The 20,428-nt window shown below is 36.9% G+C and overlaps 1 protein-coding gene across 5 annotated transcripts in view; it reads left to right on the top strand.

Annotated features, from left to right (window-relative positions):
- The window catches only part of TOGARAM1 (TOG array regulator of axonemal microtubules 1), a 108,543-nt gene that overhangs the window by 10,274 nt on the left and 77,841 nt on the right, over nucleotides 1-20,428 (top strand). For 4 of the 5 annotated variants that reach the window (XM_023222636.1, XM_023222634.1, XM_023222637.2 and 1 more), the window contains exons 2-3: nucleotides 15,276-15,432; nucleotides 18,892-19,026. In XM_023222636.1, coding sequence (XP_023078404.1) covers nucleotides 15,276-15,432; nucleotides 18,892-19,026 — 292 coding nt within the window. The remainder of the gene's footprint in view (nucleotides 1-15,275; nucleotides 15,433-18,891; nucleotides 19,027-20,428) is intronic. The other variant, XM_023222635.1, reaches the window with a different exon arrangement.

The following is a 20,428-nucleotide window of genomic DNA, read 5'->3' as shown; positions in this document are numbered from 1 at the left end:
CTTTCAACATTGAGGATTACAATTTGAAATGAGATTTGGGCCAGGACACAAACCCAAACCTTGAAATGAGATTTGGGCCAGGACACAAACCCAAACCACATCACCATTTTAATTTGGTCTGAGAGCAGATATTGTATGATTTCTATTCTTTTAAATTTGTTAAAATGTGTGTGTGTATGTGTGTGTGTGTGTGTTGCCATAGAACGTGGTGTTTCTTAGTGTTCCATGTGAATTTGAGAAGAATGTGCAATCTGTTGTTGGATAAAGTAATCTATAGATGTCGATTACATCTAGTTGATTGATGATGTTGTTGAGTTCAACTATGTCTTTATTGAATTTTCTGCCTGCTGGATCTGACCATTTCTGATTGAGGGGTAATTAAGTCTCCAACTATAATAGTGGGCTTGTCTATTTTTTCTTGTAATTCTATCAGTCTTTGCCTCATTTAATTCGACACTGTTGTTGGGCATACATTAAGAATTGTTTTGTTTTCTTGGAATATTAATCCTGTTACTATTATGTGATACCCTTCTTTATCCCTGATAACTTTTCTTGCTCTAAAGTCTGCTCTGTCTGAAATTAATATAGCGACTCTTGCTTTCTTTTGATTAATGTTAGCATGGTGTACCTTTCTCCATCTCTTTACTTTTAATTTGTATCTATCTTTATATTTAAAGTGGGTTTCTTGTAGACAGCATATATAGTAATTACTCATTTAAGTTCCTCGATAGGCTCTTGGAAACCATGACTTTCAGTGAAATGACATACAGTAAGTCCTCAAATAATGCTATTTTGTTCAACATTATTTTGCTATAATGTTGATGAGAAAAACAAATTGGTTTTGTTATACATTGTTGTGCTTAAAGTGGCAGTCTTGAATAACTTATCGGTGATGTTAAGTGAGAACTTACTGTACTTGGGTCTTGTTTTTTGATCACTCTGGCAATCTCCGTCTTTTAATTGTTAGACATTTAAAGCGTTTATTGATATAGTTGGATTAATATCTACCATAACTGTTGTTTTCTATTTGTTGCTCATGGTCTTTGTTCCTGTTTTTGTCTTCTGTTTTTTGGCTCCTTGTGGTTTTAATTGAGAGTTTAACATGATTCAGTTTTCTCTTCTTTCTTAGCATATCAATTATACTGCTGCTTTTTTTTTTTTCTTAGTAGTTTCCCTAGAGTGTGCAATACACATTTACAATTAACTAATCCATGTTCACTTTCAGGTAACAATATACTACTTCACAGGTAACCCAAGTACCTTATAATAACAGAATATTCCTAATTTCTTCCTCCTGTCATCTGTTTAATGCTGTCATTAATTTCATTTATACATAAATACACAGACACCCACAGAAGCATACATAATCAAATACATTGTTGCTATTATTTTGAATGGTTTTCTGTTAGATCTGTTAAAATATGAAAAATAGGTTGTTTTTTTTTTTTAACCTTTACTTATTCTCCTCCAGTGCACTTCCTTTATCCAGGTTTCTGACCTATATAATTTTCCTTTTCTCTGAAAAACTTCAATGTTTCTTACAAGGTAGATCGTACTAACAACAAATTCTCTCAATTTCTGCTTGTCTGAGAATGTCTTTATTTTTCTTGACTTGTGAAAGATTGTTTCCCAGGGTATAGAATTCTAAGTTGATTTTTTTTTTCTCTCAGTACTTTAAATATTTCACTCCACTTTCTTCTTGTTTGTATGGTTTCTGAGAAGTTAGATGTAATTCTTATCTTTGCTCCTTTATAGGTAATTTTTTGTCCTTTAGCTTCTTTCAGGATTTTTCTTTATTTTTGATTTTTTGTAGTTTGAAGATGATATGCCTAGGTGTAGTTTTTCTGGCACTTCTCCTGGTTTTTCTCTGAGTTTCCTAGATCTGTGGTTAGGTTTCTAACATTAATTGGGGGAAATTCTTAGTAATTATCGCCTCAAATATTTCTTCTGTTCTTTTCTATATTCTCTTCCTAGTAATCCAATTATACATATGTTACACCTATTGTAATTTTCCCATAGTTCTTGTATATTCTCTTCTCTTTTTTTCAGGCTTTTTTTTCTTTCAGTTTTGGAAGTTTTTATTGTCATATACTCAAGCTCAGTGATACTTTCCCCAGCTATGTCCAGTTTACTAATGAGCCCATTAAAGGCATTCTTTCTTTCTGTTACTATGTTTTTGATCTCTAGGTTTCTTTTTTGTACTTTCTTAGAAGCAATGCTTCATGGCTTACATTATCCTTTTGTCGTTGCATGTTGTCTACTTTTTTCACTATAGCCCTTAGCATATTAATTATAGTCTTAGAAAATTCCTGGTATGTTAACTCCAAAATTCCTGCCATATCCAATGCTAGTTATGATGCTTGTTCTGTCTTTTCAGACTTCATTTTTCCCTTTACTGTGCCTTATTATTTTTTGTTGATAGGTAGACATAATATACTAAGTAAAAGGAACTGTGGTAAATAGTTCTTTAGTAATGTACTATCAAGGTGTGAGAGGTGGGGAAGTGATCTATAGTGCTTTAATTACACTTTTGATGAATATAATTTTATGGTTGGCATAAAATATCTTAGCATTTTAAAAAAGAGAATTCCTGATACCTTTACCCCTTTCGGTGTGTGTGTCTGGAAAAAAAGTTAATACAACATTTCTGCCATATCCGATGCTGGTTCTGATGCTTGTTCTGTCTCTTCAGACTTTGTTTTTACCTTTTACCGTGCCTTTTAAGTTTTTGTTGACAGGTAGACGTGATATACTAAATAAAAGAACTGTGGTAAATAGGTCTTTAGTAATGTACTATTAAGGTGGGGAGGGGCGGGGAGTGTTCTTTAGTGCTTTAATTACACTTTTGATAGTGTAATTTTATGGTTGGCTCTCCCAATTTCTTCAGCATTTTAACAAAGAGAAATCTTGTTTCCTTTACCCCTTTCTGTGTATATTTTTTAAATACCAGAAAGCAATAATTTTGCTTAAAATTGCTAAATGATTTAAAACAGAATTTTTGCCCCTTTCTGTGTATGTTTTTATTAGCCACTCTCACATAGATCAACTGAAAACATCCAATAACTGCATTATACTGGAATTAATGAACTCAATGGATGCCCTACCAGGTGAAAGCCTAAACATAATGTAAAAGTAAATACTAAGTTGAAGCAAGTTTTATTTTCTGTTAGAGGGAATAGCTATGTCTAATGTAAGTTAATAGATTGTATTAGTTTTAGTGTCTTTGAAGGTCAGTGTACATCTTGTTAAAGGACTTAGGTTCCACATTTTCTCCATATTCCATATTCTTTATTTCCTAAACCGCCTTTTCCTTTTTTTGGGGGGGGTGGTGGTGGGTGGGATGGAGTTTCACTCTGTCACCCAGGCTGGAGTACAGTGGTGAGATCTTGGCTCACTGCAACCTCCGCCTCCCAGGTTCAAGCCATACTCCCACCTCCCAGGTAACTGGGATTACAGGTGCGTGCCACCACTTCTGGCTAATTTTTGTACTTTTAGTGGAGACAGGATTTCACCATGTTGGCCAGTCTGGTCTTGAACTCCTGACCTCAGGTGATCCACCTGCCTCAGCCTCCCAAAGTGCTAGGATTACAGGTGTGAGCCACCACTCCTGGCTTCCCCTGCCTTTTTTTTTTAATGAAGTGAGTTTGAACCTTTTTTTTTTTTTTCTAGTGACTCAGAACAACACAGCTTTGGTATTAGGATAACTCCCTTTTTAACAATATAAGAACATTGGATATAATATTTTGGTAGTACTGAGAGTGTCATGATTTATAAAATCTTAGTGAAGTCAACTGGTGACTATATTTAGTTTTCTAGCCCTGTTTATAGATTTTTTCAAAATTATGAGATATGATAAAGATAAAATGATTCCTGGATCGACTATACTAACTTCAGAATTGGTCTTTCTAAGAACGAATCTGATCTTGTAACCCACTTTTCAGAGTTCTCAAATCTCACCCTGATTACACTCACTTTGGTTAAAATCCTTCATTGGCTCCAACAATCTTCAAGATAAAATACAGAATTCAGTAATAACCCCCTTTCCTCTTACTGCTTCCACAAAAATTGCCCTATCCTTATTCCTCGCCTGTGTACATTTAACCTATTGAGTTTTCTGGCCTTACATATACTGATCATTGCCTAGATTGCCCTTCCATATCCATCCTCTGACCCCCTCTTCCGGATAACATCTAATCCTTTGTTGCCTTATCTGAGGTCTTCTTTCATCACATGCTCCATTTCATCCTAAGCTTTCCCTATCACAGTGCTTCTTATTACAGTGAATTGAAATTTATTCTTCACAAGTCTTCTTTCCCACTATACTCTGAGCACATTGAAAACAGAGATTATTTTAATCTTAGTATCCAGTATCTTTAGCACAGTGCTTGGCACACAGGAGGCACTTAAAGATGTTTGTTGAGTGAATTAAAGTTATTTCAAGTGTAGATCATTTGTTTAATCAAGCTTTACGTTAAAAAAAAAAGCAAAAAGCTCTGAAAATAATACCTGAAATGTAATGTTATTACGTATTTTAAACTTTTTAGCTACCGGTCATCATGTGTATAGTCAATAAGACCAGCACATGATACTGGGGTTCTTATGCCTTATGTGAAAATCAGTAGTGAACATTTTGTTTTTAATAGTAAATTTAAGAATATGAAAGTGCTTCTTTGGTCCTGTATTCTTAACAGTTTCCTTCAGAAATAGTTTCGATATCAGTTTCTCCCGGAAGTATCTCTCCTTGCTAACTAGATTTGTATACTAGCCCTCTACTTTTAAACCTAAAAATTAGTATTTTAAAAATACTGGAAAGCAATAATTTTACTCAAAATTGCTAACGACTAAAACCAGAACATTAAGCATACAATTATGTTAAATTGTTTTATTTCTAGTAATTGAGTTAAATTATGTGACTTCATTTCTAAACGTTTTTCTAAAACAATGTAGCCATCAAATGCATCTAACTCTTCATATTCTGCTTTATATATATGATTGATTGACTAGAAATAAAATAATAATTTGGGCCTTCTGAAGCCTTAGCATAAATTGAAGAAAATTAGACTGCCTTTTTAAATAGAAAAATTTGTAGTTCTTCCTATGAGACCCCACACAGAGAAATTTTAAATATGTTGGCCTTCTTAAAGGTGTTAAATGTGTGACATGCTTTAGCCTTCTTTTTTTGAAACAGGGTCTCACTCTGTCACCCAGGCTGGAGTGCAGTGGCAGGATCTCAGCTCACTGCAACCTCCACCTCCTGGGCTCAAGCTATTCTCCTGCCTCAGCCTCCCAAGTAGGTGGAACTACAGGCATGCACCATCAAGCCTGGCTAATTTTTTTTTTGTATTTTTTGGTAGAGACAGGGTTTCACCATGTTGACCAGGCTGGTCTCAAACTTCTGAGCTCAAGCAGTCCTCCCGCCACTGCCTCTGAAAGTGCTGGGATTACAGGCGTGAGCCACCGTGCCTGGCCTAGCCTTCTTTTTGAAAAGAACTGGGCAGTACCATCTGAGCTGATTTAAGGGAAATATAAATGATTTCCATTTTTATAAATACTAACATGAAAATTTGAGAATAGTTTGTGATTTGTGTGCTTTAAAACTGTAATGGCGACATTCACAAAATCATTATAAGTTTTTAAAGATGTGTGCATGGGTATGTGCTTTCTGGAAAAGGGCACTGATTGAGAATCATGAAGAATTAAGTTACCTTATTGGAGCAAAATATGAGGTAAAGTTAGTTTTCTCCTCTCCTCCCAAATTCCACTGTGCCCTCCAAAAAGGGTGGAGCAGATTACAAAGGACAATTGGCTGTTCGGGAAAAGAAAAAAAAATGTTTAGCTGATATTATAATTGAGCCTTCCTCAGTGAATACTAACCATACATGTATGACATAGATATAAAAATGAGATTTTTGTGCCTAAATGTTTCTAATTTACTTAGACAAAAATGTGAAGATTAAAAGGTAATATAGCAAATTGAAGAGTTAAACATCAAATTATTGATAGAAGCAGTAGTTACTAAAAGAAGATCAAAGCCAGGAGCAGTGGCTCATGCCTGTAATCCCAGCACTTTGGGAGGCCAAGGCAGAAGGATTGCTTGTGCCCAGGAGTTTGAGAGCAGCCTGGACATATAGTAAGACTCTAAAAAAATACAAAAATTAGCCAGGCACGGTGGCACGTCTGTAGTCCCAGCTACTTGGGAGACTCAGGTGGAGGATCACTTGAGCCTGGGAGGTCGAGGCTGTAGTGAGCTGAGATCATAGTGTCACTGCACATTGGCCTGGGGGACAAAGTGAGACCTTGTCTCAAAAATTACAAAAAAAAAGAAAAAAGATGATCAAGAGCCAGGCATTGGTTAGTGACATTAAATACGAAATTTCCAGAAAAAAAATCATATATATTTCAATTACATATTCCTGTAGCCCATTTTGGAGATATATAGACCAGTTTGTTTGGAAGGATGATTTTTTAAATGTAGTGGTGGCAGGACGGGCGGGTGGCTTACGCTTGTAATCGCAGCACTTTGAGAGGTCAGTGGGGGGGGGCGGAGCAGATCACTTGAGATCAGGAGTCTGAGACGAGCCTGGCCAACATGGTGAAACCTCATCTCTAGTAAAAATACAAAAATTAGCTGGGCATGGTGGCACGCACCCATAATCCCAGCTACCCAGGAGGCTGAGGCAGGAGAATCACTTGAACCCAGGAGGTAGAGGTTGTAGTGAGCTAAGATGGCACCACTGCACTCCAGCCTTGGCAATAGAGCGAGACTCCGTTCCCACCTGCCAAAAGTAGTGGTGGGAAATATGATTACAAGAGAGAGGGAGGAGCTAGATTGGAGGCTCTTGCATACCATACTAAGGAATTTAACCTGTTATTTTGACAGCAATTTGAGACTACTGGATGGTTTTTGTTTGTTTCTGTTTTGGGGGAGGGGGTCTTTTCTTTTTAAAACACTGTTTAGAAAAATTAATCACAAAAGCAGCAATGTGTAGTTTTTTTTTTTTTTTTTTTTTTTAAGAAAAGCTAGAGATTGGAGACTGGAAAACCAATTACCTGCTTATTAGACTGATTTAGATGTAAGTTGTTCATTTTTATGAGGATTAGCAGGGTATCAGGATTAGGAAGAAAGGGATGGATGCAAGAGATATTTCAAAGGATTTAGTGACTAAGTGTTGGAGGAGGGGGAGAGAAAGAGGAATAACTAAAATTTGAACAAAGTAACTAAATGCATCATAGATCCATGAAGAGATAAGAAAGCCTAGAAAGAGGAAGTTAATTTGGGGGGAAATATGAATTTTTGGTGAAGGAAGATAGAATATTCTACTTGAATTGGAAGACTGTTATTTAAGAGATATGAATATAACTGGAGATGTAGATTCTGGAAGTCATGTGCTGAAGTAATTGCTGAAACTGTGAGAATGGATGGTCTCTCCAGTGAATGACTTACAGAGCAAGAGAGAGAGGGTAGGATCAAATCTTGTTATACAGCCCCATTTAGCGAATAGCAGTAGGAGATATAACCAAATAAAGCAAAGCGAAGTGTGCCCACAAGTTGGAAGAGAGCCAAGAAAAATAGGTTTTAGAATCAAAATGATGAGGGAGTTTCAAGGAGTCATCAGTGTTAAACGCAGCACAGAGCTTGGGGAAAATGAAAATTGGAAGGCACCATTTGTTCTTATATATTACAGCCTACTACTTGTAAAGTGGTTTTTGAAGGTACTTTTCTCTTAATTTTAATCTTTCTTAATGTCCTCTTAAGTTTTCTGATTGTAAAAAAGTTATACATGCTCATTATAGAAAATTTGAAAAATATGGAAAAGCACAGAGGAAAAGTTTGTGCTTTTTTGTATTTCAGAAAATTAATCTCACTCCTAGAGGTCTACAATTAATAATTTGTTGCTTATACTTTCAGTATCATTTCAGTTTATGAATACAGGTGTAGGTTCTTCTATCCATCAATGAAAGTTTCCCCTTTACACTTACATTTTTTTTTTTTTTTTTTTGAGAGGGAGTCTCCCTCTGTCGCCCAGGCTGGAGAGCAGTGGCACCATCTCGGCTCACTGCAAGCTCCGCCTCTCGGGTTCAAGTGATTCTTCTACCTCAGCTTCCCAAATAGCTGGGATTACAGGCTCACGGCCACTATGCCTAGTTAATTTTTGTATTTTCAGTAGAGGTGGGGTTTCGCCATGTTGGCCAGGCTGGTCTTGAACTCCTGGCCTCAGTGTGATCCTCCCTTCTCTGCCTCTCCAAGTGCTGGGATTACAGGCCTGAGCCACTGCACCTAGCCTGAACATTTTTTTCTTTAACATAAAATAATCTGTAGTGGGATTTTTGATAGCTACTTAATATTATATCAGATAATATCATGGTGTGTTTAACTGATCTCTTACTTTGGAATATTTAGACTTTTAATTATGTTTTTGTTTCTGCTATTTAGTGGATTCTTTTTGTGCTCTGACATATTACAGATTGATAACCAGATTACTGTGATATTTCAAGTTTGCATTTCTGTGTATTTAGGAGTGTTTTAATGGATTAGTGGAGTCAAGTAATCGGACATCATTAGCTGGCTACTATTTAGCTTTATTTTTCCTAACAGATTTCACTACAAGGTGGTAGGAATCATAGTAGTCAGTAATCTAGACTAAAAAGTAAGGAGTATACTTGCTTCATGTGTATGTGGGTACTAGATCTGTAGTTTTTTCAAGGTAGAGGAATTGATTATTGGAAGGTCACTGGGGCATATAAAGGGGCAGTTTTAGTAGACTGTTACAGGCGGAAACCAGATTTGAAAGTTTATGAGGTTATTCAGCATCTGTCTTTTTAATCATCTAATCTGTCCAAAACTGAGTGAGAGTTTATAAACTACTCTTTATTGCACTGCCCTAGGATTTTTGCCTCATTTAGTATTTAGCACATGTAAGTGATTTATTCCTTCTCCTCAGTGATGGTAAACAGTATGATGGTAGGGACTGTCTTCTTTTTTGTTTAATTAGTTTTTGTTTTTGTAACAGTACTAACTACAGTGCTCTTCCCACAAGTATCAACAAATATCTGTTAAATGAGAAAACATTTAAGGGTTTGACAGTGAAAGAAAAGACCAAGCAAGATAACAGCACAAGGATATAACAGGATAAGTTAGTACTGTGCTTTATTTTTAAGTAAGGAACACCTGATTTGGAAGAGTCAGAGAAAGGAGCCATCTGTGAATTACACATGCCTGCTCTGTGTCTTTATTGTGGTAGGTGTTAGACATGCAAAATGCAGTGATTCAGTCCCTGCAGTCATACTGGAGAGGGAAAGGAAAGGAGATAAGTTCCTAAGTAAAGATTAAATGGGTCAAGAACACAAGCATAGAGAGAGGTTAGCTTTGGGATAGAGAAGGAAGTCTTTTTCTCTGAAGCTAAAGGAAAAACAAAGAGAAGATGACTTAAAATATTAAAAATTTTTGCTGGGTGTGGTGGCTCACGCCTGTAATCCCAGCACTTTGGGAGGCCAAGGCGGGCAGATCACGAGGTCAGGAGATTGAGACCATCCTGGCTAACATGGTGAAACCTGGTCTCTACTAAAAATACAAAAAATTAACTGGGCGTGGTGGCAGGCGCCTATAGTCCCAGCTACTGGGGAAACTGAGGCATGAGAATGGTGTGAACCCTGGAAGCGGAGCTTGCAGTAAGCCAAGATCACGCCACTGCCCTCCAGCCTGGGCGACAGAGCAAGACTCCATCTCAAAAAAAAAAAAAAAAAAAAAAAAAATTGAGGTAGCAGGAAACAGTGTGTGTTTTAAGTCAAAAGAAAGGAAGATATGAGTTAAGTGCAGTGTTTATCAAATTTTAATATGCAAATGAATTACCTCAGGATCTTGTTAAAGTACAGATTCTGATTTAGTTTGTCTAGACTGGGGCCTGAGCCTACATGTTGAGTAAGCTCCTAGATGTTGCTGATGCTGGTGGTCTGTGAACCACTTTGTGAGAAACAGGCTTCCAGATTCTGTTAAACTAAGGGGCAATTAAAAATGAAAAATAGAACATCAGAGATTTTAAGAATGTGGGATTTAGAATAGTTAATATAACAAATTTGATAAGAAATTAGAAAAACTAGAATTATTAAATTGTACTAATGTGTTCAGTATGGGTTAATCCTAAAACTTGAGATTTTCCTTGGATGTTGGATTGTTTCCGTTAAGATTTAATTTTCTTTTTAAAATTGTGTTGTGATGCATGAAGAATTTTAAAAACTTTTATTTTTTATGCTTGTGAAAATTGCAAACAACACAAAAGCATATCTACTCTTAGGGTAGATGTTGCTTATGTCAGCTATATAGAACGAACTATTGGTAACAGGATATTTTACAGCGGAAAATGTAGAAGCTACTACCAGTATGTATGTCTTTTGAGGCATTTGTTTTAGTCACCTTGCATGAATAATGGGTAAACTAATTAAAATTTGGGGAGCAATAAGAATATTAATTGGTATTTTATTTTTCATGTGGAAATTGAATTTAAGAGAGTTTATAGTACAAAACTTGTTATTACCTTAACATATGATTATGAGATATGTGTACAGATAAATGTTAGTGTTTATTAAGAGTAACAATATTTAAAGCAAAGTAAGAACGTGAGAATATCCATATCTTTTAGAAGAAATAAAGCAGTTAAAATGATTTAAAACAGGCTAAAGACGTGGAAAATATTTTAATGGTATATAATAATATTAAAAATACATCCATTTTTGTGAACTCTTATCATTTCTGTGGTAATATACCTTTAGACACATACAAACATGGAATTAGATGATAACATTTAAAATTTCAAAAATTTTAAATAAATTTAAACATAATTAACCTTAAAGTATGTTAAATAAGACAATGTATATATTATAATTATTGTTATCATCTTAAAAAAACTAACAGCTGAATTCAGTGGCTTGTGCCTGGAATCCCAGAAATTTGTGAGGCTGAGGCTGGAGGATCACTTGAGGCCTGGGCAATATGTGACCCTGTCTCTAAAAAAAATAAATACAAATAAATTAGCTGGGTGTGGTAGTGAGTGCTTGTAGTCCCAGCTACTTGGGAGGCTGAGGTAGAAGGATCGATTGAGCCCAGGAGTTCAGGTGTGTGGTGAGTTATGATCGTGCCACTGCACTCCAGCCTGGGCAACAAAGTGAGACCTCATCTCTACAAAATATAAAAATAATAAAAAATAAGAAGAAATAAATTGAAAAAAAAAAAAGCGATACCAGTTCCCTTAATAATGGACAAAGCATATCGATTACCTTGTATATATATTTCTATTTCCCTGTAACTTGTACCTAGGACGATGTCAGCTTTATATATTAAATACAGCCTTACCCAAATAAACCAACTTTTGTTTCCTCAGACACAGAGAAAACCAAAAATCATGTAACCCAAAACTATCTTTTTTTTTTTTTTTTTGAGATGGAGGTCTTGCTCTGTCACCCAGGCTGCAGTGCATTGTCACAATCTTGGCTCACTGCAACCTCTGCCTCCCAAGTTCAAGTGATTCTCCTACCTCAGCCTCCTGAGTAGCTGGGACTACAGGGACGCACCACCACACCTGGCTAATTTTTGTATTTTTAGTAGAGATGGGGTTTCACCATGTGAGTCAGACTGGTCTCGAACTCCTGACTTTGTGATCAGCCCGTCTCAGCCTCCCGAAGTGCTGGGATTACAGGTGTGAGCCACTGCGCCTGGCTTTCAGATCCTTTATAAGTGGCAAAAATAAGCATGTGTGTTAACATCATCCCAAAGCATATATATATATCCTTTAACCCAGCAGTCCCCAATCCTTTTGGAACCAGGGACCAGTTTCATGGAAGATAATTTTTCCATAGACTTTGGTGGAAGGGGAATGGTTTCAGGATGAACCTGTTCCACCTCAAATCATCAGACATTAGATTCTTAGAAGGAGTGTGCAACCTAGATTCTTTGCATATGCAGTTCACACTAGGGTTTGTGCTCCTATGACAATCTAATACCACCGCTGATCTGACAGGCGGCAGAGCTCAGGCAGTAATCCCAGTGATGGGGAGCTGCTGTAAATACATTTGAAGCTTTGCTCCTTTGCCCGCCGCTCACCTCCTGCTGTGTGGCTGGGTTCCTCACAGGCCAGGACCAGTACCAGTCCATGGCCCAGGAGTTTGGAAACCCTGCTTTAACCTATTCATTGGTTATTCTATGATGTATAAATATAAGACACAAGGGTAAATTATAAAAACAAGTTTGATGATCAGTGATTTGCATTTTTATCTTAATTAGAAATTGTTCGGCATCTAAAGTTTTCATTAATTCAATTTTAGTCTAAAATCTTAAAGTTAGCTAAGGGTCTGATAATTACAATAGAAGTTGATATATTAAGCATTATTAGATTTACATCATTATAAGAATTGACCTATTTTTATAAAGGTATTGTCTTATTAAACTTAGTTGAGAACATGATTTTACAATTTTGTATTTTGAAAGTAATGATGTTAATGTATACAACCTGTGAAACCATTAGAGGAAATTTAAGAAATTTAAGTTAGTTAGGTTTTTCTGACAAAAACCTATGGTATAGTTTGCACAGCTATATCATACTAATGTTATTCTTATGTGGTAGTAAAATCTAGACAAATAACTGTTTTTAAGCAAGTATAATTTGTCCAAAGAACTATCTTAATTAGACTTATTATGTGAACTTTTTTGTTGTTGTTAGAGACACAGCTTTGCTCTGTTGCCCAGGCTGGAGTGTAGTGGCATAATCATAGCTCACTACAACCTCAAACTCCTGGGTTTAAGCGATCCTCCTACCTCAGCCTCCTGAGTAGCTAGGACTATAGGCTGGAGCCAACACACCCAGCTAATTTTTAAATTTTTTATAGAGACAGGATCTTGCTCTGTTGCCTGTTGCCTAGGTTGGCGATCCTTCTTCCTTGGCCTTCCAAAGTGCTGGGATTACAGGCATAAGCCACCACTCCTGGCCCAACTTTTTCTAAACAATTATATACCAGTTACTACAGATACTAAAACTTTCAAGTTTGTTAAGAATTGTTTTTTTCTTCTTGTTTAACCAAGTGACTGAGGTATTTAAACTCAAAACTAAGCTGTGTTGGCTGGGCACAGTGGCTCACGCCTGTAATCCCAGCACTTTGGGAGGCCAAGGTGGGCAGATCACGAGATCAGGAGATCGAGACCATCTTGGCTAACACAGTGAAACCCCGTCTCTACTAAAAATACAAAAAATTAGCCGGGCGTGGTGGTGGGCGCCTGTAGTCCCAGCCTCTCATGAGGCTGAGGCAGGAGAATGGCATGAACGCGGGAGGCAGAGCTTTCAGTGAGCCGAGATCGCGCCACTGCACTCCAGCCTGAGCAACAGAGCAAGACTCCGTCTAAAAAAAAATATATATATATATATATATATATATATATATATATTCCATACTGTAGAATTATTTCTGGATTACTCACTATTTTAGCTGTGTTAATACGTCATCTTTTAATAAATCAGAAGTTGACTATAATTGGTTTTGTTTTTTATTCCATTATATCCTTTTAATGCTGACTGCTGTGTAATCAATCATGGATGTTAACTGGGTTTTGAGAAAGTAAAGTCAATCCTTTTTTATTCGGGCGTTCTTTTTTTTTTTTTTTTTTTTGAGACAGAGTCTCACTCTGTTGCCTAGCCTAGAGTGCAGTGGCATAATCTTGGCTTACTGCAACCTCCATGGTCTGTCAGGTTCAAGCAGTTCTCCTGCCTCAGCCTCTGACTCAGCCTCCCGAGTAGCTAGGACTACAGGTGTGTGCTACCATGCCTGTCTAATTTTTTATTTTTACTAGGGATGGGGTTTCACCATGTTAGCCAGGAAGGTCTTGAACTCTTGACCTCAAGTGACCCACCCACCTTGGCCACCCAAAGTGCTAGGATTACAGGCATGAGCCATCATGCCCAGCTGAGGGCATTCTTTTTTTTTTTTAATGTAGGGTCTCAGTCAGTCGCTCAGGCTGGAGTGTAGTGGTGCAATATCAGCTCACTGCAGCCTCTACCTTTCAGGCTCAAGTAATACTTCTACCTCGGCCTCCCAATTAGTTGGGACCATAGGCACATTCCACCATGCCTGGCTAATTTTTGTATTTTTTGTAGAGACGGGATTTCACTATGTTGCCAAGGCTGATCTCAAATTCCTGGGCCCAAGTGATTCACCTGCCTCCACCTTCCAAAATGCTGGGATTACAGGTGTGAGCTACTGCATGTGGCCTCATCTGGCCATTCTTAATTTTGTTTCTTATCATTTCTGGGTTAATTTTTGAAGGAAGTAATAGGTTTTTCACAAAATTTGATAATAAATAACGTGTGTACCTGAGGCATAATAGACATATCTTTAATTTTATTTTTTTATTTGATACTTGGCAAAGTTTACAAAGAAACATACTGACAAGGTTTATCACCACATCTATATTTGATTGTTTCTATCAGCTCCAAATAAATATATAGGAAGTATAGTTTCCTGTCAATTCATTTAGTTTTTTTTAATGTTTTATAGTCATGTTGAGTGTAAAATGATCTGGGACAACTGAGGTTATCATTGGTGAAGAATTTTGAACACTTGAATCATGCTCTTAATTAGTTCTTTAACTGATTATGTGTAACTTCAAAATTGTATCCTGGCACCTTGTTCCTTAACGATCATATGGGGTTTATGAGAAAGGACTTGAAAACCATGAAGTACTAGACATATATAAAGTATTATTTACTGGTTTTAACTAAGAGACCTAGTGTAAGAAAATCTCCTAAGGGAACTGTGACATAGGTTGCCATATCATTTACATTGACATTTGGGCTGCAGAATATGGATAATAGATTTGCCTCAGTAAGAACAGTATAGTAGAATGCTTGCTTGTTCAGTGACCTTCAATTGGTACTTATTGTCTAGTGCTCAAACAAAGATAGCATAGTTTGAGGGGTTATGGTGCTCAGTCAGATCATCCTTTTTGTCATTTGTATTCTCTCCTTCCTTGTCGCCAGAGTATACTGTAGGATGGTAAGGAACAGTAAAGGGTTGGGGTGAAGTAGTAAGAAAAAAAAATTAGCATTTCTGTTCTGGAATGAAATGTACTGTTGGTGTACCGTACTAAATATGGATGTTTATCTGTATCATTATATATTTGATAAATTAAAATGTATTCTAACCTGAATTTCATAATTGGATCTAAGTTATTTTGTCATATTTATTACCAGGAAGAATTAACACAAATTTGCTAATTTATGATTCTGTTCTTCTAGTTTTCAACATATGATTTCATCCCATCTCCAAAATTAAAGCCCTCTCAAGGAATGCCAGTCAATGATGATTTATGTTTTAGCAGAAAAAGAGTATCAAGAAACTTATTTCAGAATAGTCGGGATTTTAACCCAGATTATCTTCCTTTACGTGCTGCTGGTAAGTACAAGTTGCTGATGATGGTCATGTTGAACTAAGTTAAAGACTTCTCTTAACTTCATAGTGCATTCAAAGACTCATAGAACTTTTAATCTAGTAGGCAGTTCAGATTCAATAAGTTATTTATTGAAGATCTGATAAGAATGGACACTTAGACATTATTATCTTATAAAACCCTGGAGGGTTTCTCATTGAAATTGTTTAAATATTAATATAGGGCAATATTTGCTTAATACATCACCCATATTTATTAAGTATCTTCTATGTGTCAGGTGCTTTTTTAAGTCCTGGGGTTCTGCCTAGTAGAGCTTGCATTTTACTTAGGAACGAGAACAGACATTAAATAAATAGAAGACATAGTAAGTTAGCTGGTAGTAAATGCTATTAAGGAAAACAGAGCAGAAAGAAGGCCATATTCAGGAAAGAATATTTGAAACAAACCACAATATATCAGGAGAAGAGAATAAATAATTTCAGGAAGAGGGAACAGTCAGCACAGAGTAACTAGGAGAGAAGTGTGTGGGGAACATGTTTGAGAAATTATCAAAAAGACTAGTATGTCTGGAATGAAATGAGAAATGGGAAAATAAATAGAAAATTAAAGATATAATAGGGGTCCTTATTTAAGGCCTAGTGGACTTATAAGTGAACTTTACTTTTTACTCTGAATGAGGAGCATTTTGAAGAAAGAACTGACATCATTTACTGTGTTTCCAGGCTCATTTTGGATTTTACTGTTAAAATAGATGAAAGGAGAGTGTATTAGTTTGTTTTCACACTGCCATAAAGACATACCTGAGACTGGGTAATTTATGAAGAAAAGAGGTTTAACTGGCTCATGGTTCTACAGGCTGTACAAGCTTCTACTTCTGGGGAAACCTCCAGAAATTTACAATCATGGTGTAAGGCGAAGGGGAGACGAGCATGCCTTACATGGTGGGAGCAAGAGGAAGAGAGTGAAGAGGGAAGTGCTACACACTTTTAACAACCAGATCTTGTGAGAACTCTTATCATGAGAACAGCTCCAAAAGGAGAAACCTGCCACATGATCCATTCACCTCCCACCAGGCCCCACTTACCTCCAACATTGGGGATTACGAATTCAACATGAGATTTGGGTGGGGGCACAAAGCCAAACTTTGTGTATTGGAGAGCAAAGTCAAAAACAGGAAGACTGATTAAGAATCTGTTGTAGTAATCGTGACTGGAGTTGATGGAGGCTTTAACCAGGATAGCAAGAATGTGGTAAGAAGTGATTGGATTCTGGCTGGGCGCAGTGGCTCACATCTGTAATCCCAGCACTTTAGGAGGCCAACACAGGTAGATCACGAGGTCAAGAGATCGAGACCATCCTGGCCAACATGGTGAAACCCCATCTCTACTAAAAATACAAAAATTAGCTGGGCATGGTGGCACATGCTTGTAATCCCAGCTGCTCAGGAGGCTGAGGCAGGAGAATCTCTTGAACCCAGGAGGTGGAGGTTGCAGTAAGTCGAGATCGCACCACTGCACTCCAGCCTGGTGACAGAGCGAGACTCCATCTCAAAAAAAAAAAAGAGGTGATTGGATTCTGATTTTATGTCAGAGGTAAAGTTGATATAGTTTGCTGGTAGATTGGGCATAGAATGTGAGAAAGAAGTGTCAATAATGCTGTAAAGATTTTTGGCCAGAGCAACTGAGAACATGGACTAAGTGTTACAGAAAGTAAATATGATGGTACTTCAGAGGAAATGCTCATTGTCATTGACCATAAAATTTAGAAGAAAAAGGAGAGCATAGGAAGAAACTGCTTTTGTGGATATTCTTCAACATACCTGTCTTTATAAATGACCATATCATTTAGAAAGAGGTTGAGGCCAGGCCCGTGCCTCATGCCGAGATCACACCACTACACTCCAGGCTGGGCTACAAGAGTGAGACTCCGTCTCAAAAAAAAAAAAAAAAAAAGGTTGAGCTTGAGTTCTAAGTGATTGTTTAGGATTTCAAGATATAGCACCCAGGTAATTTGAAAAATTGTAGTGTGTTGGCAAAGAGATACTGTTAGAAGGGAATATGGTTTAGAAGGCAAAGATTTGACAATGTTTTAGATTTAAAAATGTATTTAACATCTAAATAACAGTTTTTAAAATTTGTTGGGTTTGAGTTCAGATATATTATTCAGTAAACATTGTTCCCTAGGAGAATTTATAGACCTTTATGCAGTGAAATTCTATAGTATTTTCATACAAAAATGAAGTGACATAATGACTGCATAGTTTATTTTGGTGTTTAACAGAGAAGGAGAAATGCAAGAATATGTCCAGTTATGTTTGTAGCAGTTTTGATTTTGATTTTGATTTCTCTGTACCATTGAGAAGCTCACTTCCTAGTTGTACAGATTTTAAACAACTGGAGAATAAGGCAATATATAACCTAATGCTTGATTGGATGATATAAATTACAAATACTGTAAGGATTCAAGAAAGGAAAACATAGGTGTTGAAGTGGTTTCAGAAAACTGCGGGAAAGAGGTTGAGCTTGACTTTAAATGAGTAAGAGGCTGGGCACTGTAACTCACGCCTGTAAGCCCATCACTTTGGGAGGCTGAGGCAGGTGGATCACCAGAGATCAGGAGTTCGAGACCAGCCTTGAATAGCTGAGGCAGGAAGATCACCTGAGCTCAGGGAGGTCGAGGCTGCAGTGAGCCAAGATTGCACCACTGCATTCCAGTCTGGTCAATAAGAGAGAGGCCCGGTCTTAAAAAAAAAGAAAAGAAAAGAAAAGAAAAAGACATCCAGGACGTGAAAGATAAATAGACTTGATATGATAGGGAGAGAATTTTTTTTTAAATCATACAGTTTCAGAACTACAAAGGATGGGCTCATTTAATAGATGAATACACTAAACGCCAGAGGAGTCATTACCACCTTTTTTTTTTAGACTTATTCACCTTCCCAGGAATAACCTTAACCAGACACAGGAAGGGAAATGGGAAACATGTCTGGATAAGCTTAGAATCTACGTGAATACTGTGTGGTATATTAGAAAAGAAAAGAGGTTGCGGTGAGCCAAGATCACACCACTGCACAAAAAAAGTAAAATGGAAAAGAAAAGAGTTTGGCCATAGAGATTTTTGAATAGTGCATATACTACAAATACTGGGAAGAAGGAAAGCCAGGTCTGGAGAAACATTCCATGCTGAGAGAAAGAGTTTAGGAAGAAGCTGCTTTTGCGGGTATTTTTCAACATACCTATCTTTTCCCTGTTATTTGCTAGTCTGTCTTCTGTCCTTTAACTCCTGCCACTAATCAGATTTTCTAATATCAAAAGCTTTATCCCTTTCTTGCCTGCCTACCTCAGTGCACTTATACACTTATATTTATTTCCACCTAAATTGCACCAATATTTATGAAATAAGATGTATTTATGAAATAAGGTTAACTTTTGCTTTTATGTTTTCTCCCCTCCTTTCTTCAAAAGGTACTACTGGTACTCATCAAACAAATTTTTCTGGGAAATGTGCACAACTTGGATTTTCACAATTATGTGGTAAAACTGGCAGTGTGGGTTCTGACTTACAATTCCTAGGGACAACTAATAGTCATCAAGATAAAGGTATAAGTTCCAAATTTGGAAACAAATGATTTGTAAATATTATATGGGGATTCTGACACTAACTTATATGATATTTTGTGTAATCAGACTCATCACAAAAAAAAGGATTTTGTTATATTTTTAATAACTTTTTTCATAATTGTTACCTTAAAGTATTAGGTTTTATAATCTTTATGTAAATACAATTGATTAAAATTAGAGTTTAGATACTCATGGTGGAGATGAGTGTTGCATTTGCTTTAATATATGCATAATAGTGGTACATATTTGTGGGTTACATGTGACATTTTGATGTACAATGTGTAATGATCAAATCAGGGTATTTAGGATATGCGTCACCTGAAACATTTGTCGTTTCTTTGTGTTGGGAACATTACAAACCTACTCCTGTAGTTATTTTGAAATATAAATTATTGTTAACTCTAGTCACCTTATTATGCTATATTGAGCACTAGATATTTTTCCTTCTTATTTTATTTTATTCATTCATTCATTCATTCATTCATTTTGAGATGGAGTCTTGCTCTGTTGCCCAGGCTGGATGGAGTGTAGTGACAGGATCTCAGCTCTTTGCAACCTCCACTCCTACCCCTGGGTTTGAGCAATTCTCCTGTCTCAGCCTCACAAGTAGCTGGGACTACAGGTGCACACCACCATGCCCAGGTAATTTTTGTATTTTTAGTAGAGACGGGGTTTTACTATATTGATCGGACTGGTCTCAAACTCCTGACCTCAGGTGATCCACCACCTCGGCCTCCCAAAGCACTAGGATTATAGTCATGAGCCACTGTGCCCGGCCTCTCATTTTATTTTTGTACGCATTAACCACCTTCTCTTTATTAACCCCTTCTCACTGCCCTTGCCAGCCTCTGGAAACCATCATTCTGCTCTCTACCTCCATGGGATTAATTTTTTTTTTCTTTTTTAGCTCGACATAGGAGTGAGAACATGCAATATTTGTCTTTCTTTGCCTTACTTATTTCACCTAAGATAGTGTCCTCTATTTTTATCCAGATTGTTGCAAACAACAGGATTTCATTCTTTTTATGGCTCAGTAATACTCCATTGTGTATATGTACCACATTTTCTTTATCTGTTCTTCTGCCAATGGACACTTAGGTTGATTCCATATCTTGGCTATTGTGAATAGTGCTGCAATAAACATGAAAGTGCAAATACCTCTTTGATATACTGATGGTAGTTGTATTTTTAGTTTTTTGAGGCAGGGTCTCACTCTGTGGCCCAGGCTGGAGTGCAATGGCATGATCATGGCTCACTGCAGCCTCAACCTCCTGGGCCTAGGTGATCCTCCTACCTCAGCCTCCCAAGTAGCTGGGACTACAGGCATGCACTACTATGTCTGGTTCATTTTTAAATTTTTTGCAGAGATGGGATTCCACTA

This window comes from Piliocolobus tephrosceles, chromosome 6 (genome assembly GCF_002776525.5).
Source record: "Piliocolobus tephrosceles isolate RC106 chromosome 6, ASM277652v3, whole genome shotgun sequence".
NCBI classification, from domain to species: domain Eukaryota; kingdom Metazoa; phylum Chordata; class Mammalia; order Primates; family Cercopithecidae; genus Piliocolobus; species Piliocolobus tephrosceles.
Note: the sequence above shows the minus strand (reverse complement) of the source record. Positions and strands in the feature narration are given on the sequence as shown.